The sequence below is a fragment of the Acartia tonsa genome, chromosome 6 (assembly GCF_053477335.1).
Source record: "Acartia tonsa isolate MP-2025a chromosome 6, ASM5347733v1, whole genome shotgun sequence".
Taxonomy (NCBI): Eukaryota; Metazoa; Arthropoda; class Copepoda; order Calanoida; family Acartiidae; genus Acartia; species Acartia tonsa.
In genome coordinates, this window is record NC_137265.1 from 28,684,586 (window position 1) to 28,712,086 (window position 27,501).

Below are 27,501 nucleotides of genomic sequence, written 5' to 3' on the forward strand. Positions count from 1 at the left end.
TAATGTAAAAACTGCATTATTACATTATAAAATAGCTTGGATTGCGTGATAAATAAATGTATATTTAGCATATCTTGAAGCGTAGCATTTCTTTATGGTTCCTTTATTCTTTAAACTTTACAAAAACAACTATTGACGTTGCCCTTAACATTTTAGGGTTCTCTATTTAAAGGAGAAGGGGAAGAAAATAGACTAAAACCCTCTTTTTACTAACAAACTAAAGCCTAAAATCATCCTAGGAGATATGTGAAGCTTTCATAAAACGAATAAACTTTTTAAATATTAAACAATCCTTATTTTGGACTTGGTTATTATTGTTAATAATATAATACAACATATTATACTATGAGGGATGAATGCAGTAAAGCTAACAGCTGGTTCTAAAGGTTTTAATTTCTTACAGTCACAGGTTTTAGGCTAGATAGGCTTGCTAGTTAGTGGAGGGATGTGACATTTGACTGTAAGTAATTCAGTATTCTCAGTGTATAAACACAATATCGTATTCGGTGGCTTTCTTAATCTGTGGATACTTACAGTAAATCTCCATTGGGTTGTAATGTAAAGCCTTCAGTATCAAGATTTTTCACTATTAAGTTTAATCAATAGAAGACTTGAATACTTGAATTTATCGCCCATTGTCTTATCCTTTGAGATTCCTGGAAATGTGTTATATTAAAATTAAAATAAGTTTAATATAATGGTGTGAAAATGACAAGCGATCAGTCTATAGAACCAATGCTACAGAACTATATAAGTAGTCGAGTGCATTACAATAAATTAAAAAGCCTTCTGTCATATACATTCCTTTCATAATTCAAAAATATAAATTCCGCCATTGTTGTTTTTTTCCTTTTTAATGTACGAGAACTAGAATAAAAGTCATTAATGACATGTTTTGATCTAATTAAGATAAGTCGATGTAATATCAGCGACATAATTTGACAGGATATTTATGGAGGAATCATTGTATTAAATATATTAAGTTTAGTTTAGCATTATGATTTATATTTATGCAATTGAATTGCATTAAGAGGGGGGGAAGTTTTGACACATTTGCGTAAACAGTGAGTATAGGCTTTATCTATGGACTGAGAGGATAGATTATAAAAGAAAAATCATTCTTATATAATGAATTTTCCCAAGTTTTAAGATTTTTTGGATAGGCCTCCAGGTTCAGGAGCTGCAGGCCTCCAATTGGTCTCTGGACAGGTAAAAATAATAATTAAATTTTTATTGTGAAGAGTTAGAGGTCAACTTATCAAACAAAATATGCATCTTTTTTCTTCAAATATAAAAATATGCATATTAAAAAATGACCTTTAACTCTTCAAAAAAAATTATTTATTTTTGGTTTTGATTTTTACTTGTCCAGCGACCACCTGTAGGCCTGCAGCTCCTAAACCTGGAGGCCGAAAATTTATCATATAAGAATGATTTTATCCCTAATAACCTATCCTCTAAGTCCAAAGATAAAGCCTATACTGACTGTTTACGCAAATGTGTCAAAACTTCCCTCCCTCTTTTTCTACTATAGCATATCATTATTCATTAGTTTAATTAAGAAGGGAGTGGACATTGTACTGTTAATTACACTAGTAACCAAAGTTTTATTCTTTGGCCAAAATCTTTGGGTACTTTAATTAAAATCAGATTGGGTGGTTCATTTATTAGCAGTTTCACAAAGTTTCAATTAGAAATTTATTTTAACTGAAGGGGTAAGTTTGTTTATCATCATGTGGGATTTACATTAATATATCGTCCATTATCCTTAGTTTTAGATTAGCATTGTTATATTTAATTTTTTAGTATAAGAATATTTAAAAACTTTTAAAAGTTAATAATTTAAGTTTTAAATGAAAACCATTTTAATTTGAAACACAAATCAAATATTGTTGAAAGTTTCAATCAAAAGTCGGCGCTTTTCAACGTTTTAATGGTTAATAGTCACATTAGGATATAGATGAATAATAATATAATAATAATAATATTTTCTGTTAAACTAAGCCCTTCTGTTGACTAAAGAAACCACTTTCTGTCTACAACTATTCTGAAAACAGTAAAGATTTCCCAGAAATGTTATTTGTTAACATTTTATCCAATCTAATTTTAAACTTTAAGTAATGTCCCTCCTTTATATAGGTATAGGGTTCTAAATGGTAGATTTTTAAGTTTTATAAAATTAGATTAGGCTTAGCAATTTCAGTAATCTATTTATTTTTTGTTGAACCAACAAGTTTAGAATAGTATTTGCGATACCTTTTAAAACAGGATCAACTTAATTGGGTGCACTAACATAATAAAAAAAATAAGGAATAGCTACGCTTTTCTATGTTAATGGTACAAAACGCATTTAGTTATAATATGGAAAACTAAGATATTAGGGGGTAGTTATTTTGTAGTTCTTTGTGTAGATTTTTCTTGCAAAGGTGAGGGGGGTACTCTTTCTAAGACCTACAAGTAGCTTCACTTTAACGAAGAACCAAATCAGTAGCTACAAACACAAACAGATTGACAGATCATTATTGCACGACCCACTTCTTGGGATTCCTTCATGTCCAGTACACTGAGTATATATTGTCCTCAAGTCCCAGTTTCAAATTGTCAAATTATAAAAGTTTGTTTGGAATATTTGGAATGCATAAGACGAGTTTGTTCACCTATGCCACCCAGGAGAAAGGAAGGGATATCTCATACAAAGAAAAACTAGTTTGTTGATTGTGCATAAGAGAAAATTAAATCACCTAGCCAACTTAAAGTTTCTAAAATTAAATTGTAAAACTGAAAATTAACGTAATGTATATCAAAATTTCTTTTCCATTTGTCTCTCTTTTTTTTTTTGGAAAATTAGAATCGCCTTTTTTAAGGATTTTTTTTATTAGCCTCATAAAATTAACTTTAAAAATTAATTATTGAATTATTAACATCTATGTAAAGTTATTTTTTGAGATCAACAGTTTTATAAACACCCTGTAGTTTTTTTAAAAGGGATATTTCTTATTGACCTAAGATTATTTGCTTGTTCGATAAGTAGCTGAGTTTTCTATTTTCTAACATTAAACATTAAGGAACATTTTAAAAATATCACAGCTTTTTGTATTGAACGCTTTGTAAAGGTCTAAATGTATACAAGGATGTGTTGTAATTTTTGGCATGTATCGTCATAAAACCACAAAACAAAAATACGAAGAATCGCCCATTAAGGTGCGTTGCCACGAAAGGGACTATACCCCAAAATTGTTACACTACCACAGAAAGGATATTACACCAAAGAGGGAAAAATAATAAAAAATGTATTAATCTGTATCCATTCTATAAAATATATATGCAATATAAATGTTTATGAGACATGAATATAAGATATTATTTCACATTTTAAAAAAAATATTAGCTGCCATCCATAACTGTATTCTTGTTTCAACAAGGCCATTTATGTCCAAAGTTGCACATTGTAGTATGGTAAGGTTTTCTCCGTTATGCCCAAAAATCGTGAATAGTAATTTAACGTTTTTCTGATGCAAGCTTATACTTATATGTATATTATGAATGTTTTTGTATCATGACCGACAAACAAACGAATCAAAGTAAATTAAAAACTTATTCTTATTTGAAAAGAGAATCTTAAAGAAAATTAAGATAGACTTTTCAAACAACTTGCTCATAAAAATTTTTTTTTCTTCCAATTCCTAATCCTTTTTATGTATGTTAATGAGTACATATGAAGATTATGTTTGTCATCTATGTGTCCTAATAAATGTATGTATATTTATATTAGAGGAACAACTGTTTTTGACCTGTCATTGGTGATACAACGGGAAGTTATTTGAATTGCATATAACACCAGCTGTAACTAATTAATTGGGGGAAAAAAACCTTTTTGTATTATCAACTGATTTGGGGGACTTTCTTTACTAATACTAAGGTAGCCCCCTAAAAGAGCTAAAATTAAGAAATCTTTTATTTCAAATTAATTCAGTTGATGGTTATACCTAACCTGATATAACACTTAATAAGGAGTTAGTTATGCTGATTTTGTTGAAAAAAAAGGTTTTATTTATGAAAATAAGTTCTAGAATTTTTAAAGTAATCTAAATTTTAAAGGATTTGGTATACAATCTTTCATTATGTATTTGTAACATGGTTTCTGAACCCCAACTAGGCCAAATTAATTGGTCCTTCAATACATACATATGTGTACACTAGAGTTGGCTCGATATAATTATCTCCCTATTGGCTAGTTTTCTATATGCATATCTATTTCTCAATAAATCTATTTTCCTCACCCGGCATTACTATCTAAAAGAAAGTAAATATTTAATAATCTAAATGATTTTAAAAAGATTTTTTAAATTATATTTTTTTCTTTACATTACCATCACCAAAGGGTTAATGATGATGATTACAATTTTAGTTTAATATTTGAACACACAAAGTGTCGCCACAATCGAATTCTTTTAAAACAGAGTTTTCTTAAATTTATTATATTATAAATTTAAATTTTCTTTTTTATGATTAGAAATTAAATACATTGATATAAGGTAAATAGCAACATGAAATTAAAAAAAGGAATTTATTTTTAATAAAGTAAAATAATGGGTCTTATCGTTCTGGGCAATGAGAGTTTATTATGGATTATTGGAGCACTATGAGTTTTAAACAAATATTCCTTGGAAAACTTGAGCTCGTTTATAGACATTTATTTCCTATATAGATCTGACATGGATCTTGAAGCAATTAAGTAGGCCGTTTTGTACATGTTAAAAATTGGAAGATTTCATTAAATAAAAGTTATCGCAAATATACTTAGTAAATAAGAATGTCATCTATGTGTCTTAATAAATATTAAGAAAAGACGGATTGTTATTAATAATATACATTATTACTTTTTCTCTTTTAAAGCTCCTTTGAAAAGCAAAGTTAGATTATCAAAGAAGGGGGGGGGGTGGAAAATAGAAAGAACAGTTATTAATAGTATTTATAAACAGTTTTCCGCGGATAGCAAAGAGAAAAATTATAAGTTTAATTCCAGGTAAATTCGCGAAAAAATGTCTTTAATATGATACGATACATGATTTTCAGTAAGTCTAAGAACCGATTCTAATCCAGCGAGTTTCGAAGCCATACTGTAGAAGAATTGATGCCTGTTAAGTTTACAACTTTATTTGTATTTAAGAAGAGAATAAATTCACAAAATTTATAAAATCTTTTAGTAAAAGTTTGTAAAATATTTATAGATTAAGTAGAAAAGTTGGGCGAAGAGTAAAGGGAGAGTTATTTTGATATTTTGTTAAACATTTTTCAATTTGTTTTTAAAAATAGCTGAAAAAAACTTAATATTTCTCATAAGCCTCTTATAAAGAAATTAGCAGCTACTCCCCTTTAGCATATAGAGGCTCTGTATTCGAAGGGGCAGAGATGTACTGAAAAATAGTTTAAAACCATCCTAAGACTTCTATCTGAAAATAAAACAGCATAAAATATCCCTTTCTGCTACTTACCTTGTCCCTGATTTAGAATGTAGTCAAGCTAATCCATGTAATGTAATATTATTCACTTTCCCATCAACTGACAATGTGAATTTTTCGCCCCCCTCCGGGATGCATCCCAATTCTTAAAAGAATAATAGCCTTTTTTGCCTTTTTGATATTTCTTCTCTGTTGTTCCTTTACTATTTTCAATTTTATTTATTACCAATGAAATAGGTTAGGGTTTTATACTTTTGAAAGATCGCGAACCTTTAACGTAAAGGTTCAAAATTTTGCTATGCATTTTGTGTTTATTTTTGACAAATACAACGATTAAGAAATTCAAGGAAATCATAGGATAGGGGTTGGGGGAAAGGGTGAATATCCAATATAAAAATTATGGGATATTTCATTATTATACCATTATCTTTAAGCGCCGCTGTAACATTTCATTTTATATTCTCCATGCTATTAACATTTTATCTTTCCATGAATTTTTAACTAGCTCACTCTTTAATAGCAAATATCATATCCTTTTTGCATTTTTTGCCTAAAAATTTGCAACTTTTTAAAGACAAAGTCAAATAAAAAGAATAAGAGCACTTGCATTGTGAAATTGAAGCTATGGCAGTGGAATGGCTATTCACCGCCATCCTCCTCTGTTTTTACACCTAAGCCACCCTCTTGGGAATTTATAATTTTTTGCTTCAAACTCAAGGCAATTAAAGTACAGTTTTAAAATGGAAATAAAACTGTTCTGAGAAAAAGGTTTTCTTTATTTGAAGTAATTTTAGCCTACGAAATTGCAAATTAAAACTTTTTCTCTATAGAATCCGCGCTATTTCGCACATGATTGTTGTAACTGCATAATTTTAGTAAGTGTCGCAGTAGAGCCATATGCATGGTAATTAGAGGGTGGCAAAAAAATTAAATTGTAGTTTTACAAACATTACAGTGTGTATGCAATGCAACGCAAAAATACAAAGTATTTAGCTTATATCATTGAACAGTTAAGTACATTAAAAGTATTTTTAAAAATAATACTAGCTTCAATATTCTACGGTTTGTGGGGAGGGGCATAATAAGGGCTAAAACCAACTTATTCATAAATCAAACAGCCTAAATTCATCTTGGAGCCTATTTAAAGCTTCCATAAAATAGAAAACTAAACGTATTCACAAAAACTAGGTTATAGGTAGACACTCTAATATGATTATAAAGAGAGATATATTAAGACTAAGAGCGTATGAATATTATGCACTTCATTAAGTATCTTATACGCTGTGAATTCACTTCCGCGCAGTTTCAAATTATCATAATCGCATATTATTACATTAGCACTTTAGTCCTTTACCCTTTATCTCATTCCTTAATTTTATTTCCAGTATTGATTTTAAACCTATCATTATCCGCTAGATTAGAACTGGTTCTGACCCATACTGAAAAGTCATGTATAGTATAGTATTACAGACAATTTTCTACGAATAATAAAATAAAATTGACACCACAGGACTTTCAAAACTGTTATTGATCTTGTAATTGTTTAACGGAAAGCTGTATATGATACAATGCGATAAATAACTATTGATTTTTTGCTAAAATGCAGCACTACTCAACGGAACTGAGGGAACATCTTCTACTTCTAGTGGACCATTATGTATTTAACTTAATTGCTTTATTTTAGCACATCAAGTTCATATCATTTGCTGCAAATTTCAGGGAGGGAGATGCCAAATAATCTACAACCCTTACTTCCCCCTTCCCTTCTTCCATTGTTTGCAAACTAAGTACCTTTAGAAAAATTTTACACGAAAATAGCGTAGGAGATTAAATTTTTTTCAATTACCATATCCCTGGCAACAGAAAACAAATTTTTGCATAATAAAATGAAATTAAGGAATTTTATTAGTTTTTGAATTTACTCCCTATAAAATTTAATTCGATCCTCGTGGCTATACTACTCTATAATTAGGAACTGTTCGTACTTATGTTAGAATATATTTTTCATCAGAAGTAATAGGTACGATATTGACACTCGTGGACTTTGTTGTCCTTGTTTTTATGATTTGTAAAAAAAGTATCAAAATTTTTAAAAGCGAAGCTTTTCTATAATTAGGGTCGGTCCGTCCGTACGTCCGTAACGGATAGCTTTTTCCGTTAATTTAGGCATGTTAGAATTGTCCTATCGATTTCAAATTTTGCATGGTGATTCCTTTAGTAGTTAGGTACGATTTAGAATCATTATATAATCATTACCAAAATGTCCGTACGTCCATTTTAAACATGTTGATTTTTTTACTTTTATAACAACAAATTTTTATGTGATCAAATCATCGGATTGATCTGATTTTTGGTATATTGATTTCTGGGACAACAAAGTATGATGTAATAAGCGAAGCAACTCTTTAATCAAGTCCTAAAAATGTAAGTATGTCCATAAAAATTATCCTGTATCAAGCAGTTTTACAACAAATTTACTTACAATTTTGCTTTGACTCTTATAAATTTATATTATGATAATTAAGTTCTAACACTATACAAGTGTTAATGTCCGTTTGTCCTACCGTTTCAGTGCTTCGCTTTTATGGATGTTGTCATCCTTGTTTTTATTCATATACTAATTTAGAATACAAGACTTTAGACTTATGACTATAATTTTTGACCAATAACAATTGACAAATATTTAGCTCTAATTTAGAATTATAGAATATAGCAATATTATATTGATATTATAGAATAGAATAAGCTTGCTTATATAACATACACGCGGGCTAAATATAATGCTTTTAAAATGCTTAGGCCCCTTTATTGTGGACATTATTGTCCTCTATTCTTTTAATTGTTGACCTTAGTTTAGTTTATGTTTGTACTGCTTGTTTATTGTACCTTATTAAAAATTTTGATATTGTTATTGACTATTTCAAGAGCATATTTGCACTTTAATTAAGTAAACATTTTGTTATTACTAATAGAAACTTATATCCCCTATTGTGTTCTATCATGATGACTTGTGTCCATTAAAATAGCCCTAAAAACAAATAGATCAAAAAGAAAGTAAATTAAACAAGCCGTACAAATTTTATAAAATAACATTGGTCAATTTTTTTTTGTACTTTTGAGTGTACATAAGTGTACTTGTTGCAGAGGTGTGTCCGCCCGGGTCCACTGGTACAGTGCCCAACTGTACCTGTATAGATGGATACTTTGGTACTTTCCCCAACTGTTCCTGTACTGAGGATCAAACTGCTTATTTTGGTACGAATAATTCAAATTGATACATATTAAAAAAATTTCTTAATCAAAAAAGGCTTCATCTATGAATGAAATTTGAAGAGTTAAGCATCTTATGATCTTACAACAGTTTGTTACATTTTTTTGTGGTCTTTTCATTAAATAATAGCTACATATTTCTTTAAAAGTAAGACAATCAAACGCTTTGTTGAAATCTAGGTGACATTAGTTTAACTGTAAATGTAATAATATTCAGAGTATATGTAGTAAAAAAGTTTTTTTTTTTGTACTACTTAAAGGTGTCTTAACTCTTTATTCTTCGCTCATGAAAAGTCATCTTTAACTTTTTAATTTTCATTATTTTTAATTAGCAAATGTCATCCTTTTTATCAAAAATTTTTCTATTCATTTATTTAAATTATTATTTTTACATCCCATCTTGTGACAGCCAAAGTAAATCTATATTGTGTAGGTAACAATCTTGTGAGCGCTAACGACAACATGATGGAGAGCGCCCGCGCATGCGCACAAAGCTGCGCGGAAAACGATGAGTGTAAATTCTGGACATGGGGCAAGGGAGAACCCGGCCCCTGTCATCTAAAGGAGGGTGCAACTTTTAGTTTTTACATTTGATTTTGACATATAAAAAATTTTCTTAATGTACCAAAAACTTCCCAAATAATAAATTCCCAAGATATTAATATTTTCCTTCAAAGGAAACTATCCAAGAACGAGAGCAAGTGATTCTAAGCACCTTCCAGCATTGATCCATAGTATTTTTTTTAGGTTTATGTTTAATATTTATCAACTAAAAAGTTGGGTTTTACCATGGTTTTTTTATAAAAAACTTTGAAATGTAAAAGGTTTATTGATACATTATCATCAAATACTTTGTTGCGTTCAAAGGACAAAATAAAATAACATGGCAGAAAAGCATTGAATACTGTAAATTGTAAAAATACTTTAACTAAAATGTTAACAATATTACAAGTTATCAACCCTTTTTCTAAATAAACATTTTTAAACAAAATATATACTTTTGTGTCAAAGCTTTAAAATTTTTTTTGGAACTTATCAAAACATTTGATGATATTGCTCCAAAAAATGCTTTACTTTTCCTATAAAACCATGGTGAAACCTAACTTTTTAGTCAATAAACCAAATATTAAACATAAACCTAGAATATTCACTAAAAAAATACTAGGGATCAATGCTGGAAGGTACTTAGAATCACTTGCTCTCGTTTATGGATAGTTCTCTTTGCTTTGCATTGCTTAGATAATGACTTGATTTAAATTTAAATCTAAACATTTCAACAAATGATACTGTTCTTGTTTAAGTATATGTTTGTTTAGCCCTAAAGCTTTGTAATAGATATTTTATGTAAATAAAAATATATAATTCATATAAAACTGCTAGACTCTAAATATTTTAGATATTTCCTCTTTTTTATTTGTGAATTATGTAGCCTTTGTTAGGTTAGATTAGGATTGGGTATCCCCCTTTCATATTTCAATTATTTAAAAAAATAAAATAGGTATTTTATCTCGTACTTTTACTGACTAATTTCGATGAAGGCAACAATTTGTCTTGAAACAAATAAAAGGGAACATTCTAATACCATGGCCCAGAATCTATTCCTTTTTCTAAAGTTTAATCTTGTACAAGGATATATAGGGATAGGATGATGAATGATAAATTATTTTATATAATGTCTTTCTTTAATGATATTAACAACTTATTGAAGAATTCCTTACATAAAAATTGTTAGGTAGATTATTTTATCACCCAATGTCTTATATCCTTGTATGTCTTTTTCTTGCATGAAGAAAAAACATTTACATTAAATGAGCTAGAAACGTTTCTAATAATTTCTTCCTCAGACTTGTCCTTAATTTTTATATTAAAATTGAAAATGTTACAAATTTTTTCAACAAGGATGAACCTAGTCATTGTTTGAAGAATCTTGCCTGCTAATTAAGATCTTGCCAACCAATAAACTAAGTTTTCCATTTTTGGAAAGCTTTATATATATCTCAGGATGGTTTTAGGTCTTTTTATTTTTAATTTGTGATGATTTTAGGCTATATTTTGTCCTCCCAGTCTCTCTAGATATTAGGGTCGCCAACTGTAGTTTACAAAGAGCATATTTTATTTTGTTTTTTTACAAAATGTTGTAAAATATACTCCAAACATCTAAAGAGAAAAATGCCGTAAAGATAATAAAAGTCACCAACATACAACATTAAAGCTATTTTAAACAAGAAATTTTGGGATAAACAAGTATGAGCCCAGGAGGCATAGTTCTTCTTTAGAAAAACTAGTTATGGTCTGAGTCAATCAATTAGATTTAAAGTCAGATTTATTTGTTATCAAGGGGATAATATACCCATTTAATGGAATGCTCTGCTCGTAGAAATGATTTTGCTAAACTTTATACCGGTGAAACTTTTTGTCGTAAAGGGTTAATTAGAATAAGTACTGTCATCCAATAAGATTACAATAAAAGAGCAAAGCAATTGATAATTATTTATTATGAAGATATAGTTTCTATAGTATGTAAAAAATCTAATAACAAATCTGCCTTTACCTTAATATACCTTCTTATTATGGCTGAACATATATAAATTAATCTGATTATTTAGCATGTAATACAATTAGTGTTTCTTTATTATAGCAAATTGATGAATATAGAACTATAAAACTTTTAAATAAACTTCTCATCAGCACCAAAAATTATATAAAGGCTTTGAAAAGAATGTTATTTTAAAGTTGTTGCATTTTAATTGTTCTTAATAAAAAAATATTTTTAAAATTCTAAAAGATAACCTAATGTTTTTTGTTTTATGGTGCGATAATAGTATACTTAGCTATTACTAGCATCAATAGTTTGTAGGTATAGTTTGTATGCATTCTTTTTATAGAAATATTATTAGTTTGCTAAAGATATTTATATATTTTACTCTATAGCAATTTTCTGATACTATTTCACCCAAACCTTGGTTTGCTTATTGCTGCGCTCTTATGGACATAATTGTCCACTAATGCATTGGACTTACTCTAAAACCTCGTAGTTTTGTTTGAACCTAATTATGTAGTGAATGCCATCTTATCAATATTTTGGTTACAAATAATCACAGCTTTGCCAGCACCAGCTAAACAATTGTGTGATCAATAAACTTGTTTGCAGTAACTTTGGACAATGCAAATTACACATTGATTTAAGAGGGAACTGAATATGAAAATGATGTTAAAGGATTAGTATTGATTACCCAATTTTGTTTAACATATACTAAATTTAGGCAAAATATTGATGAATTTTATTTAAATTCTTATAAAAAAATAGTTTAGAAAATAAGCAAATGCTTTGTTTACATCAAAGTGTTATCAATTCATTCCTTTAATGATGCTTTTTTTGTGTTAGAAGTTGATGTAGAGGTGTAAAAAAGTAAAATTTTGAATTTTTTAATTATCATGAAATATTCGAATTTTTACCATTAAGCTCTATAGCATAAAATTAAAGGTTTTAAAAAGTTATTGAAATGCTATATTCTTAGTGGTGTAAAAATGAAGAATTAATTTTAAACTTTTCAAAGAAAAAATAGCATGCAATGAAGGGTTGTGAACATTTTTAGAAGAATTAACAAGAACAATACTGTCGAGCAGTAGCTGTGCTACAGTTCACTTAAATAGAACAAAGAAAAAACATTAAACGGTAATACGCTATACAGTAATTTTAGAGGATAATAGAGATATAATCCGACTGTTGAGTCTAGACTCTAGTTCACATTCTCGTGACCTACTCTGACGTTAATACACACGGACTAAACCTAAGTTATAGTTTAGCTGCGCTACATAAAGTTATTCCTTTGTTGAATCGATTTGTTTGAGCTCTAAAATATTTTTCCATTAATGAAAAAATTCCTCGTGCCATTCCTTAGATGCGGAGATTCTTATGATGATCAGGGATACAGGGATAGGACAATAGATAAAAACTTTTATTAAATAATTAGGAAAAAATCAAGATTATATATCTTGTAGTTATCAAATAAGACATTTATGATGTGTTTTTAAAGCCTTTTATATTGGTTAATGCATTCGAAAACAATCACTTTCAAGGATACTCTAAACATTGAAAAAGATATGTATTGCTAGTAACCATGTAAATACAAATGCCTTTTATTATTAAACTACCTATCCAAATATTTCTGGATATGAATAAAACCAACATGAAAGATAAAGAATAAAGATATTAATAATGTTAAAGAGTATTTTATGAATCCTTTTAGTTGTATGTTATTTTTAAAAGTCCATTCTAAATAACTTTTCTTGATATTCCTAGCTAGTAATACTTAGATATTAATTGTATCTATGCGTGTCAGTCCAATAAAATCTCGAAAAACAAAATTAGTCTTATCTTGTAGACAAAATAATTTTGAAAATACTAAGATTATCCCCTAAAATATTCAAGATTATGAATAAAAATCCGCGATATATTCAGAAATTATCTTGGTAAATATTCAAAATTATCATACATTGAAGAATTTTATTTTCCCTCAATAGAAAACTGATTCCAAATGTTGGAAAAACTTTTCAATTGTTTTTATAAGATTTTCTGGCAGTTTCCCTTTATTCTAAATTGGACCATCATAAGGTTCTATCCATACTTTATGCAGTTTGACTAATATTAATATTTATTGTTTTACTCAAAATAACTTCCAAGAAATGAAATTTTGATTTAAAACATAATTTTGTTTCCGGTCTAATTTTCGATGGTTGTTAGCTTTTAATTGCTGCGCTACTTATGCATATATATAAATATTTTTTTCCATTGATTGTTAATTTATTAAAAATTAGCGGGTTCACTATTACCATATAGATGCTCTTTTCTTACTCAAATGGGTAAGAAGGAGGCAGAAAAATAGCTTAAAACCATCACAATGCTTAAATCTAAAAATTAGACCTTCCCGGAACCTATGTCAAGCTTCCTAAACAAGTAGAACTCCATCAATTGAAATCTTTAGCTTTAGAGAATAAAAATCTTACTATTTTATATTACTAGCGGCTTCGCCCCTAGCCTCTAGGGGCTTTGCCCAAGAGGTGATAAAAAAAAATTATTGCGAGAGACCATAAAGGACCATGGAAACTCCTTCAAAAAAAAAAAAAAAAAAAAAAAAAAAAAATGGGGGGGGATTTTTTGGTTTTTGGGGGGGTTGGGGGTGTCCCACCCCCCGAGAAAATAGCTTAAAACCACCACAGGACCAATAGGTAGATACCCTGAAGAGTAGAATCCGATCGGTTCAGTGGTTACCGAGATCTTAAGGGACAGACAGACAGACGGACGGACAGACGGTCAGACGGACAGACGGACAGACAGACATCGTTCTACTTTGTATTATAGATAGATTAATGAGGTGTGTATGGGTGTTCCACAATCAATTGGAAATAACCGATTTTCTCTCCCTTTCAAACATTCTATAAACATTGAGTGAGCAAGGAATAGATTGAAATTGCCATTTAATGTTTTTTATGTTTTTCTAAAATATGTTAAATATGCTTTTTCAGTGTAGAAAAGTGTTTTCTAGACATTGAATATCATTTTATGTAAGCTTTGTAGTCGGCTTGAGTATCTTAGTCATTGGGTGAGATTAATGTTCTAAGTAATGAATGGTTAATAACAGCAGATATCCCTCCTCTTAACCTACATCTACTCGTTTATGGCAGGTGTCCTTTTTCATTTAATTTTTTAAAATGAAACTAATTGAAAGTCAACCTCCTAAAATCATATTTATGCTTTTATTCGACTTAATCCTTCTAACCCATCTACTAATTGAAAATATCCTTAAAACAAACAACATTAAACAAGAAAATTTGTGCTTTTTCCTATTGTAAATGTTTGAACTAAATAGGATTCTTGTCAATTACATTCTAATGACAGTGTTAGCCACAAAAACAGTAAAACTAAATTTGCACCCAACATGTAGACTGCTCGAGAGAATGTTACACCAGGCCTTGTCTATTATATATCTGGAACTAAAAATTGTGACGTTAGAGGTACTAAAAATCTTTTAAAATAGGTTAATCTAAATTTAATTTTCTGAAGAAAAAATATCTTTCATTGAAGCATTTTCATGTTAATTTACAACTTTTCTTATTTGATAAGATATTTTTGCAAAATAGTGTTTATCTTAAGTTTACTTATCCCAAATTCTTTGATTTATGGAACATAACAGTAAAACTAAATATTTTGTATTTAAAATTGAATGACTACTGCATTGTTATTTCTCAGGTTTCAGGTTTCATTTCTTTATAAAATGGATTTATTGCATGCTTTGTTCATTTCAAATGATTTATTCTTATTATATTTTAATTGTTTCAAAACATACTTCTTCAAATAATATAGTTATTTGTCTGACTTACATTCATTTTATGATTGTCAGCTGTTGTTAAATGCCTCTTAAGAATATACTTGTAACAACACAAACAAGCCCTTTTCACTCCACAGAGGGAGCATAGGCCACTGACAATTTGTCAGTGTTTCTGTAACAATGTGGCTTTTTTATGGATATGGGATAGGGTTGTCAGCCCTAAGCCCTATGATTGCGGTGTAAAGCGTCCATATGCCCATCAGACAACCAACTCTTTGATTGCACGACCTTTGTCTGAGAAGTCCTAACTGTGCATGGTAGTGAGTTGCGCCTGTTTTGGGCTAAGGCATTCCCCCTACTCTTACTATTTATGTCGCGCACCTGACATAGCAGCAGTAGGAACCATTTTTAACGTCTGTAGTTATGACGCGGTGTCGGACCGAGATTCGAACCTATCACCTTCCCGACGACGAGCGGATGCGCTACGTGTTGAGCCACGGTTGCGAATATACTTGTACTGCTGTCTAAATCATTGTCAGCTGATGTACTAATGTCGTCTTTTAATTTAGATGATTCACCCGAAGGCAACGAGAAATGTACAAGTAACCAGTTCCAGTGCGGAGAAAATGGCAAATGCATTCCTCAAAGGTAACATTTTAATTTTTAGGGAAATTCAATAGCCTTAAAAAGGTCTAAAAAAATCCCACGTTAAATCTTTTCACTTTTGTGGTATGGAGATACAGATAAAAACCTTATTAGTTTATAATGGGGATTTGCAGTTGCACCCCTGGCAGCTAGGGAAGGATAGACAGTAAAATACTATACAACCATCTCAAGACTTAAATGTTAAATTAAACAGCCTAAAACCAACCTGGGACATATGTGAAGCTTCTCTGACATAAGAAGAAGAAATTCATTCACACTACACCCCCTAAACACTCTAATGGTAGTAAAGTTTTGAGATGAAAATTGAATAGAATCTGGGCTTATCTTATTCAACCATTTGTTTTAACTTTGAAAAGTAATCCTAAAGCAGAATTATCTCTCTCATATAATCATATAATATCTAACATGGGCGCGTGCACAGGATGGGTATAAGATGAATTTATTGTAGTAGCGCGAAGCGAACTGAAAATTTGTATAATTTAGTTTTATGCCCAAATAGGAATGGAGGATGTGTAATAACTTAATAATTAAGAAAGTACACCCCTTCTAAATTTCAATGGGATGGAGGAGGAATATACCCCCTCATACAACCCTTATGTATGCCCCTAAATAATAGATCTACCATAATATGAGTTTAAATCCCACAAATTTTCATTAAATAAACTTTTAGATTAAATTCACCACTACATAATTACCAAGTTTAAATGCTTTCTAAAGTTGATTTCAAAATTTAATAAAATTCTGCTCAATGGAATTTCATTTATTTACCAAGCAAGTAATGATAATCCCTTAAATGTCTTAGAGCAAAAATACAGTACTTAAAAAGTAAGTGCAGATAAGATGTAAAAAGGAAACAAACTTTTCCTCCTGTTTTTTTATTCGGAAATTTTTAATTACATAAGGAATGTCTATCTCTCTATCTCTAATAGAAGCCTGGGTATTAGAATAATATACACTGACTAATTTTATTTCAGATGGGTTTGTGACTACCACAAAGATTGCGATGGCGGAGAGGACGAATATAGTTGCCGTAAGTACCTTTTTGTTGTAGAGTAGACTTGATTCGTTACTTATTAGAAGGATTGCTACTCTGTTAGCAGTGAATGTCCTTATTTAATGAATAGAGGCCTCTAGGGGTACTTTAAAGATAAATGGATTGGGGGGGGGGGGGAGAATAAATTTTTTCTGGGTTTCTTTGGTGGTTGCAACAAATACGATTTTTTTGAATATTTCCCTGGACATAAAATTAAATACTTTATTTAATAGTAGCCATGTTCTATAGGTTATTGGGATCTTGTAGTTTACATGCACAGACAAACATCATATTTCTTTCTACACAAGGACGACATTAGCAGTACATTGTTTCTGGATATAATTTTCCTTGTTTTTATTTATTTTTCCTATTTCAGCGCCCCCTGACTGCGAATCTGGAAAGTTTACTTGTGGCTCATACAAATATAATCAAACCTACTGTATTCCTCAATATTACAGGTAGGCTATCCGTTGCAATAGACAGACCTGCGGATACTTACTACAGAGAAGCCCTGCATAAAACTATTTATTGTAACAAAGGTTTTCTTTTGTGCTAGCTATCCATAATGATAGACACATTTCTACGAATACTACATGAAGAAAAGCCATAAATAAAACTAAAACTATAAACCTGATAAAATATATAGGGATCTAATGGGATAGGATAAGTTATTTTAAATTCCCAAATCTAATATACAAAAATATCCTCCTGTATATTTAAAAATAGTTGATTGAAAAGTTTGGACACTTCTTGTAAGAACCAGCTAATCAAGATTTTAGAAAGTACCCAAAGTTTTGAAGTCCACCAATGAGAGAGCGTGGTTTTATAACATTTGTTACCTAAACAAACAAAATTTATTGTGATTTGATGTAGATATCCTCTATTCATAGACTGACTGACTCTATTTTTTTAAAAATCCAAGTTAAAAGAACAATATTAAAAAACCTTGTATAATGTAGGTTATCTTTTGTCAATGATCATTTAAAATGCATGGCAATATCCCTCCTAACTGAAAGTGTACCGCCAGCCAACCTTCAGCACCCCCTCAACACTCAATCACCTTTTTAAATTCTTTTGTGATGCTTATTTTCAGTTAAGTAAGGTTCATGTAAGTTCTATTGGGTAGTTAGAGCCAAATTTTAAAAAGGGGGGGCGGAGGGGTGGGTGTGGTTCATTGTTCAATTAGAGGGATGTTGCCAAATGCATTCGCTAGCTCGCCTTTTCAAATGAAAATACATAATTTTGAATTTTAAATTTTTTTGGTGCATATTCAAACTGAAATGTAAAGCCCGTTATCTTTTTGCAGCTCAAAGGAGGACTTTCAGTCGTTGAGTTTTAAAATTTTAAATTGCATTAAGTTACTTGATGTGATAGATTTTAAAATTGGTTGAAATTGTCCAAAAACTTTTTGCTTAGGGTCATTTTATTTCTCAAAATTTCTAAGAGTCCTTTCCCTTAAGTCCCTGCATTTTTGTGAGAGTGTAGTTTTTTCAGGGAGGGATGGGACAATGGACCATTTATTATACTAGTCCCTAAAGTTTTATTGTAACGTTTTCTTATTTGTTGGCTCAACATCTTGGGGGACTGTTATTAAAATTTTGATTGATTGGCTCATTAAGTATGGTGTCCAAACGTTTCACCCACTAATCATTATGTATAGAAGTGGTAATTTTATGTATCATAATTGGGGACGTAAATCAATATATTAGCCATGGTCTTATCCCTGTAAATCCCTGAGTTTCTTTCGAAGGCAAATGCAGGGACATACCACCTGACAGATAAACATACCTTGTAATTGGTTGACACCTTTTTCTCTAACTATGTAGGTACTTTTCCTAAACTCTTAGTAGGAACTATTTTAAATTTATTTGTATGACGTGGTGATATCAAAGTTCTAACAAGACACCTATGGGAAGGAACTCGGTAAAGGAGAATCATATCGGTTCAGTGGTTAGCGAGATCCTTCGGTACAAACAGAGACAGACAAACAAACAGACATATATCCTGTTACTTTATTACATGGATTATACATTTTATTTTGCACAAAAAAAAACAATTTTCAATATATTAGTTACAGCAATTTTTAGTGTAAAAGTTGTTTTTCTTTAGGTATGATGTCTCTATCCCTTAGCCCTGACATGTTAGTCTGAGGGATTTATCATTGTGATAGGTTTCTATTCAAAGTCAAAGCATCAAATATTCATCACCTTTTTAAACATTATAACATCAAAACGGGGTTGCCAGAATTTCAAAATTGGTACCGTCCATATTGAAAAAAAGTTGTTGTCCTGTAAGGGTACAGTGTTCTTGTGTACAGGGAGTAGAAATTATATGAAATGCTTAACTTACATACAGATGGGATAGTTTTGTCATTCAATATGAGGTGTGTACAATTTACATCAAGTTAAATGTTCATTGTCTTATCCTTTAAGATCCCTAACTGCTGGGAAATATGGGACCCTTGAGACAGCTATGAAAAAGATATGATATTAATAGAATATTCCCTTTCACGCCAATCTTTAACATTGGCCGGATTCTGGAGGCTTTTTTTATATAGCACAGTTAGATTTAGTAACCCAGCTGATACATGATTTGGATAGTTCCTTATATTATACTGTTAACTTCACTATATAACCACGTTATCTTATTCTTCAGCTACAAAACTTTGGGTACTTGTATTAAATTGTCATGGTTAGTTTCAAACTAAAAGTGTCCAAAATCTTCCACCATTGATTTTACGACATAAGGTGTAATTATTGGTGATGTATGTACATAATTAAGAACAACAATTTGACCTTATAAGCGCATTTGAAAATCGCCAAAAATGCCCCCCCCCCCCTATTATTAACTTTAAAAAATGCATACAAAATTATCTTAGAACCGGACTATTGTGTTCCCAGCTTTATATCTACACTGATAAACCTGCCTCATTTTTTATACTTCCAACATACGGGAATTATGTCAAATATTTTATATATTTTATGCCTAGACTTTATAAAAAAGAAATATTTACAAAAATATGCAATGCATCAATAATTTGGATGGTGTTAAAATTTAATAGATTATTTTTAGTAAAACTGCGCATTTGATATAAATCAAGCACTTTGTTAAAGTCCAAAGAACACCATTTTAATTCTACATGTATGGATTCGGGGATTTCTTATTCTTGTATCATGGAGAGTTTCCATTAAACCTTATGAAAAAAGGAATATTTACAATAAATATGCAATGTATTAAGGTTTTTGTAATTTTGCTGATGTTTTATTAATAGATTGTTTATGTTAGTAAAATTGCGCATTTTGGTATGTATTAAACCCCTTGTTTCAGTCTAAAGTACATTATTTTTAAATCTCGTTAAGAAATATGGGATTTCTAATATTTATATTATGGACAGTTTTCATTAAAAAGATTCGAAGTCAATTAAACTATACGATTCATGTGTTTTCAGCATGGTTTTGCGGGTGTTTACCGCTTATCCAGCTAAACGAACTTGTATATTTTCATCGTTTCAAAATAGAATCAAACCTATTACTTACATTTTAATTTCGTTTTAAATGGGTTGTTTGTTAATATGTACAGATACAACAAATACCTTTTTTTTCCAGAAACTGGACAGGTATTAAAAATTAATATTTTAAATGTTTTCAGATGTGATGGTCACCAGGATTGCGCAGATAACAGCGATGAAATTAGTTGTCCCCCAGGGTAAGTGTTTCAATAATTCTTGCGGCTTGGGGGGGGGGGGGCAGTTTGGGGATAATATTCTTATTGATACAAAGATACAGATTATTGAAGATAACCTCTCTTTTGATTGCACAAACTTTAACTGTACAGGCTATTGCAAAATAAAACAAACCCTTTCTGTGCTCTAATGTATAAGTTTATGTAAAAAATAAGACTGTATTGATCAATAATAATCCTATATAATAAGCTGAGAAGCTAAGGTAATTTCTTGCTCTGTAAATTTATATCATATGTATATTATATAGATTTTACAATTTGAATTCTCTAATTAGAGCTTTCCACAACTGAGATCCTTACCATAAATCTAGAAATACTTCGCTTAAGAATAAACTAACAAAAATTGAGTAAAATGATATTTTTACTACCAACACAGAAAGCTGTAAAACTAAAATTTAAAACATATTTTTACTCAATTTCAGAGCTTAACAAAACATTTAGTCAGCTTTTCAGTAAATTAATAAACACGCATAATTGGATAAAATAAAACCTATTCATATTATTTTTTTACTAATATCAGTTATTGACCTCCCTCTTCCCGCTACAAAATCAAAAATCAAAACAAAAGTTCCGCCACCATTTTTGTTGTTGCAATAAACAATTTAATATTTAAATATATAGGCTAGGTATTAATAAGACAACAATTAATTTTTTACACGACATGTAAAAAAATATATAGATGGATCTATGTAAAGCCTCTTTTATGCCAAACTTTGATACTTGCCGGGGGGATAAAAACCTGTTGTCATTAGAAATTAGATTAGAATAGAAATAGATTTTTTAAATATCTGTCCATGTCCCAGGAAATTTTGTCCAGGTATAAATTGTGGAATTTCCTATTTAGAATATTTATCTTTTTCCCAGGAAATTTTGTCCGGGTATAAATTGTGGAATTTCCTATTGAGTGGAACCCTCTCTGTACTTGCAAAGAATTTTTGTCATCAAAATTCTACCCATACATCACAGGAATATATGGATGTATCAATGGAAGATAAATTTTCCCTTCTGCCATTCAGTGGAAGGAATATTTTTATCGTTGCTTTTAGTCAGACTTATATAATAGTACCACTAAATCAACCCCTTAAAAATAAGAATAAAGAAAAAACCTGTTTCTTCTAGATTTTTTGGGGTATCTGACACTTTGGGGTCCTACTATAAAGGGTACTGTCCCCGTGGGGCTCTTCCAACCCTATTCTTACGTTGTTTGTAAATTTTGTTTCATATAATTTTTTAATGACTGGCAAAATAATTGATTAGAAACCGTTTGTTTTATATGAAATACAACTAACAATTTACCAATGTTGAATTCATTTAGCTATCCATGCAATAAATGGGAAAAAAGTAAAAAAAAAGATTTCCAACAACTTTATAGTGTCAAAAGTTTAGATCATCATTAGAGTGGGGAAATCTATCTGATAAACATATAATTCTGAAGAATCGTAAATAAAATGTGTGTCTCGCATAGTTTTTTTGTTTGTTCATGATAAATAGAATGAAGAGAAAAAATACATCTTTTAGCATTTTATAATAGAAACGTAATTGAAAACTATAGTATTAATTTCTCTTCTATTGGCTTATGCCTTCGATCCATAAATGGAATATTTTTATATGAGTATCCGTGGTCAAACTTATTAGAACTATATTTGTTTTTTAGGAACCCAAATTCAAATGAAATCAAATGTGGCAAACTGGATAACAATGACAGAGAAATTTACATTCCCAAAAGCAAGGTAAGAGAAGTTGTTTGTAGAGTAGCTTCGCTACAAATCATATCTTTTGGTCTATCTGTCTTTCTATTGATGACGTCACTAACACTTTATTTTGATTAACCGGGTTGTTTTCGGGAAAAATCTAAGGAAGTATTCAACAATATACATATCATATCATATAGTTGACATAAAAATTATTAAGTTAGGTTGTAAATAAAAACAACAAAGAACAGAATTGATTTATTAAACTCCCATATTAGAGCTATGCCATTCATAGCTCTACGCGGCATTTGCGCTCTAAATCGAAGCTTTACAGCCATATACTAAAATTAAATGTTTAAAAATTTGAAGGAAAATTATTTTTCTTCAGTGTAATAATTCTCTATTGAAAGTTTTATAGCTTTTCTGTTATTAACTCTTTAAATTGCCACTGCATGGGTAAAGTCAGGGATAACAGGATCATACATTAAATTTAAGTTTTAACCTACATATTTTTTAATCAAATTTTGAGGTCAGAAAAGGTTTCATCGGTTCAGTTATTTGCTTGATTATTATTTATGCCAATTTTTATGTTACTATTCTGCCTTTATATGCTTCTGTTGGAGGGAAGAAAGAGATGTAGATTAATTAGGTGCTATGACACCTTGCTTCCCTGTCATTAGGTTCATATAACTCTGTGTAAGCATTAGTTTTACACACTTACACACACACACACACACACACACACACATATATGCATTTAATTTCAGGGAAAGTTTAATAGGTAAAAATAACTGATGCTCAATTATAACAAAATTATCATTGAAAAAAATAATATTCTTTCTGGTAGATTTTTAGAGTACAAAAATATCTTATTAATGGTTGTTGTGATGATTCCTTGTCTAAATTTGGTCATTGGAATACCTAATCAATACAGTTTTTAAAGAATAAAACGTAGTTTTCTAATTGACTGGCGGAAAAGTTTAGGGCATAGTTTTCCAATCTCTTTGTTCCTGGCAGAATTCTGGACACGTTAAACAAAATTAGATTAAACTTGGACATAATGTTAGTCCATGCACACTTACACACACATGTGCACTTACAGACACACTCTTTTACACACATATGCAGCACACTTATACATCCGATGATTTCTCTTATTTTAAATAGGGAATTCAGCTTCCTTCCTTCAAGTTTAGATTCTTGACATTTCTTATGGCTTTACCATTGCCCTCCTTATGTTATGTTTGTATCCTTTGGTTTTTCCCTCCTGCTGTTTCTAGTCATCTAGGCCCTAGGGTCTTCATGTTCACTGATTTTCATTCGTATGGGAATTATTATTTAGAATTATCATCAACACTCTATATAAGGTTTTCAATTGACTTCTTTGGCTGTTTTAATGGTTTAGTGATTTACTCATATAGTGTTTGTTCTTCGTCAGCTTCTCCCTCACCTTTGCAGATATAAGATTTGTTAATTTTTTATCCCAGACAAGGATGAAAGGTTACCTATGCCTTTGACTTGTCTTCGGTTTATATTCTTAAGGTTAAGAGACTTAATCACTTGATGGTTATAAATTTGCTAGGGCTGAGGGGATATTATTTTGACCCACTTACTAATCAACTAACCACTCAGCCAGACACACAAATACACATACACACACATTCTTATACTACAGCAAGCAGATTAAACAGGTCAACTTTATAACCTTTGTTTCAGGTTCATATTTAACTTCGTAAATATGAAATATTTACAATTTTCATTTCTATACCCTAAATATTGTGTACTATTAAATCAGAGGAAATTTCAAATTCTTTTAATTTGTAATTAACAATGAAGGAGTAGACATTTGACTGTAAATCACACTGATAATCAAAGTCTTACAGCCACGTTTTCTTATTCTTTGGTTAAAAAACATTGGGTATCTTTATTAAATTTTGATTGGCTGGTTCCAAACTTTTCCATCAAAAGAGGACTATTCACGAACCAGAGCGAGTGATTCTAAACATCTTCCAGCATTGACCCATAGTATTTTTTTGTTTAGGTTTAATATTTGCTTTATCGACTAAAAAGTTAGGTTTCACCATGGTTTTATATGAAAAAAAACTTTGAAATGTAAATCAATATTTAAAGCAATATCATCAAATACTTTGTTGAGTTCAAAGAACAAAATAAAATAACATTGCAGAATGGCATCAAATGTTGTAAATTGCAAAAGTACATTAATTAAACTGTTTACAAGTTACCAACCCTTTTCTAAATATACATTTTTAATCACAATAATAAACTTTTGTGTCAAAGCTTAGTTTGAACTCATCAAAACATTCGATGAGATTGCACCAAACAATGCTTAACATTTCAAAGTTTTTTTCATATAAAACCATGGTGAAACCTAACTTTTTAGTCGATAAAGCAAATATTAAACATAAACCTAGTATATTTACTAAAAAAATACTATGGGTCAATGCTGGAAGATGCTTAGAATCACTTGCTCTTGTTCGTGGATAGTCCTCTTTTAAGCTTTAGAGTTATTTTGTCCATCATCATTGGGGTTGTACAATTGCAATTGTACATGAATTTATTATTAAAATTGCTATCACTTCTGATCTCCAATTTCACTTTCTTTTACTAATCATTACTCTAAAATAACTCTATTCCAATAATAACATTATGCTGGGATCTCTTATTAAACTTTAAGCATTTTTATATGAACATTTGGTGTAATTGCTGTGATGGTCCGTATACTTTTTGCATTTACTTTAAATTGGTGTGTTTTGTTTGAAATGGACGGAATGTTGCAATTCTACACATATATTACATGTTAGCTAGGCTGGGCTGATACATTTAAATGATTTTTTAAAGACAAAATATATTTAAGTACAAAAGAGATTGATAGATAAGATACCAATGTGTTTCAACATCAGTATACATTTTAATAAGTCTATGAATTGTTTGATTTATTCAGAACCTGGTATGGCCGTTGCAAAATCTGAAAATAACAAATAATAATATTCATAGGCATCCTGTATTAATTCAATAAAATAAAAAAATAAACAAGAACTTTCATTGTGACTGTTAAAACAATTGAATCAAGCAATATAGCTTATTCAAATGAACAAAACTTATTTTGCTTTCAGCTTTTCCACAATATCAAAACCAGTCCTATTGTATTTTTTCTTATTCATATGAACAAAACCTTAGTTGCCATAATTCTTTTCTAAATGTAATTTTCTTTGTACACTAAAAAACATACAATAAATCATTTTTTTTGTTAAATAAGCAATATATTCAAATGACTGAAATGATTTTCCAGACAATAAAATTTGGTATGCTTAAGTGAAAATCGGGTATAGTCCCTTTCGTAACATCGCACCTTATGGGGCGATTTTTTGTATTTTTTACAGTAGATTTCCTCCTATTTCTAGCCCCGGCGGAGGGGTCTAACCCTGCGGGGTCAATTACCTAACCCTGTGGGGTAATCACCTAACCCAATATAACCTAACCTAACCTAAAATAATCTATAAAAAGCCATTTTAAAAATACGACGTATCGCCCTTTATTGGGCGATGTTACGAAAGGGACTATTCCCGAAAAATCTCTAAATCGACCCAGCCTATGAAAATGTATAAAAGTTGAAATGAACCAGTTTTATTTAAATTTTGAAAATATGACAACAACACAGCTTTACTCTTATTATATATATTATATATACACTCTTAAGCTTTTGTGCTGTTATTTTATCATCTTAGCTAGTATTAGAATAGAGTTAGAATGCGAAATGAAGCACTCTATCGAGAAATATATTCTCCCTAAAATTAATCTTTCTGACATTCTAGCATTGGGAGACTTTGTATTTTTTTTATTTTTGAAACTTTTTAAAATATTTGCATGTTTTGTATGAAAATGATGTAGGGAAGTTTGCAAAAATAAAGTTAAAGATAGTTAAATCTTGTAATTGGAGGCTGTAATTTTTATTTTATTTCTCTTGTATGCACAAATTTTATTACAAAGATTAAAATTGTTCACAGGGTTTCTTATTCAAAGGAGCCAGAGTTTGGCATATTATTGAATGGTTGGGTGGTTTCTCTCAAATTGGTACCATAATGATTAAACAAAATTTACTTGTCTCTAGAAGAAAATTATTTTAAAAAAATATTAAACGCTGCTAAATCTTGATTCATCAAAAGTACCCAAAGTTTTTTTTGCCAATGAATGAGAGAAGATGTTAATAAACCTTAGGGTACCAGTATAATTTCAAGTCCAATATCCCTTACCTTCATGGGTACTACTTGAAAATAACCAAGTAATTCTAGTCTTAAAAAGTTTCTTCAAAATACATGTCCAAGAAAGCCAGAATTTAACACCCTGTATTTTGAGTACATGTATCTAAACACTTGACTCAAAGAGACCTTTAATTCAATTGATAAGAGAGAAAGTGAAAGAGAAAGATTGGTAAGAGTGAGTTTAGGGGCTTGTAATGTAATAATAGGAGAGGGTAGTGTAAAATAAGGATAAAGGAAGAATTAAATGAATTAAGAATAACCTACTCTCCTTTTATTCATTAACATACATGGCCTAAATGGGTGTGCAGGAGGGTTGTGTTATAAACCCTCTTAAAAGAAATTTGTTAGTCGTATTGTAGTCTCTTTTTTTATCCTCTCAAGGTTCACACGCCTCTTAGCAAATCCATGGGCACGCCACTGATTGCATATAATGGAAAAATAGTACAATTTCCTGTTCCTTTACCCCATCCTTTATCCCTAGGGATTTATACACCTTCAATAGATTGCAGTTTCTACAGAAGTAACTTAGTTAAGATCTTAATTTAGGAATAACTTTTTTTAAAGCTTATTTTTAAATCTATTCATTATGGCATGTTGTTCCCCTAGATGAAAGAATCAGATTTATCCTATTCGACACAGGGAGTAAGGGAGGGGACAATGGATCGAATATTCAATTTTTAGGGGTCTCAGACTTTGGGTACTGGCTTAAAGGGAATGTGCACGAATACAGCAGATTCTGACTGACTTTGGGTACTTGCGCATCAATGCCCCGCTAACTATTTGAGCTAGTTTTGAATATGCAGACAGAAAAATTTGTTATTAATGGCTGGTTTTAACAAATATTTTTTCCCAAGAAAATGTCATTTCATGTATAGAAACTCTACTGTGATATTTATGTATTAAATAATCTAAGAACAGCTTGAATTTACGTGTCAGTTATAAATATATGAGAAGGGTTGGGGTAGTTCTAAACAAGATTTTTCTAGTTATTAATTACAGAATGTTTACTACATTGTGATGTGTTGATAA

General features: G+C 30.2%; 1 protein-coding gene across 8 annotated transcripts in view; it reads left to right on the top strand.

Annotated features, from left to right (window-relative positions):
* The window catches only part of mgl (low-density lipoprotein receptor-related protein megalin), a 254,385-nt gene that overhangs the window by 87,380 nt on the left and 139,504 nt on the right, over window positions 1–27,501 (top strand). For 6 of the 8 annotated variants that reach the window (XM_080164265.1, XM_080164262.1, XM_080164264.1 and 3 more), the window contains 8 exons: window positions 8,607–8,717; window positions 9,166–9,294; window positions 14,676–14,747; window positions 15,631–15,709; window positions 16,702–16,757; window positions 17,137–17,218; window positions 20,409–20,465; window positions 22,156–22,231. In XM_080164265.1, the coding sequence (XP_080020391.1) occupies window positions 8,607–8,717; window positions 9,166–9,294; window positions 14,676–14,747; window positions 15,631–15,709; window positions 16,702–16,757; window positions 17,137–17,218; window positions 20,409–20,465; window positions 22,156–22,231 (662 nt within the window). The remainder of the gene's footprint in view (window positions 1–8,606; window positions 8,718–9,165; window positions 9,295–14,675; window positions 14,748–15,630; window positions 15,710–16,701; window positions 16,758–17,136; window positions 17,219–20,408; window positions 20,466–22,155; window positions 22,232–27,501) is intronic. The other 2 variants (XM_080164268.1, XM_080164269.1) reach the window with 1 other exon arrangement.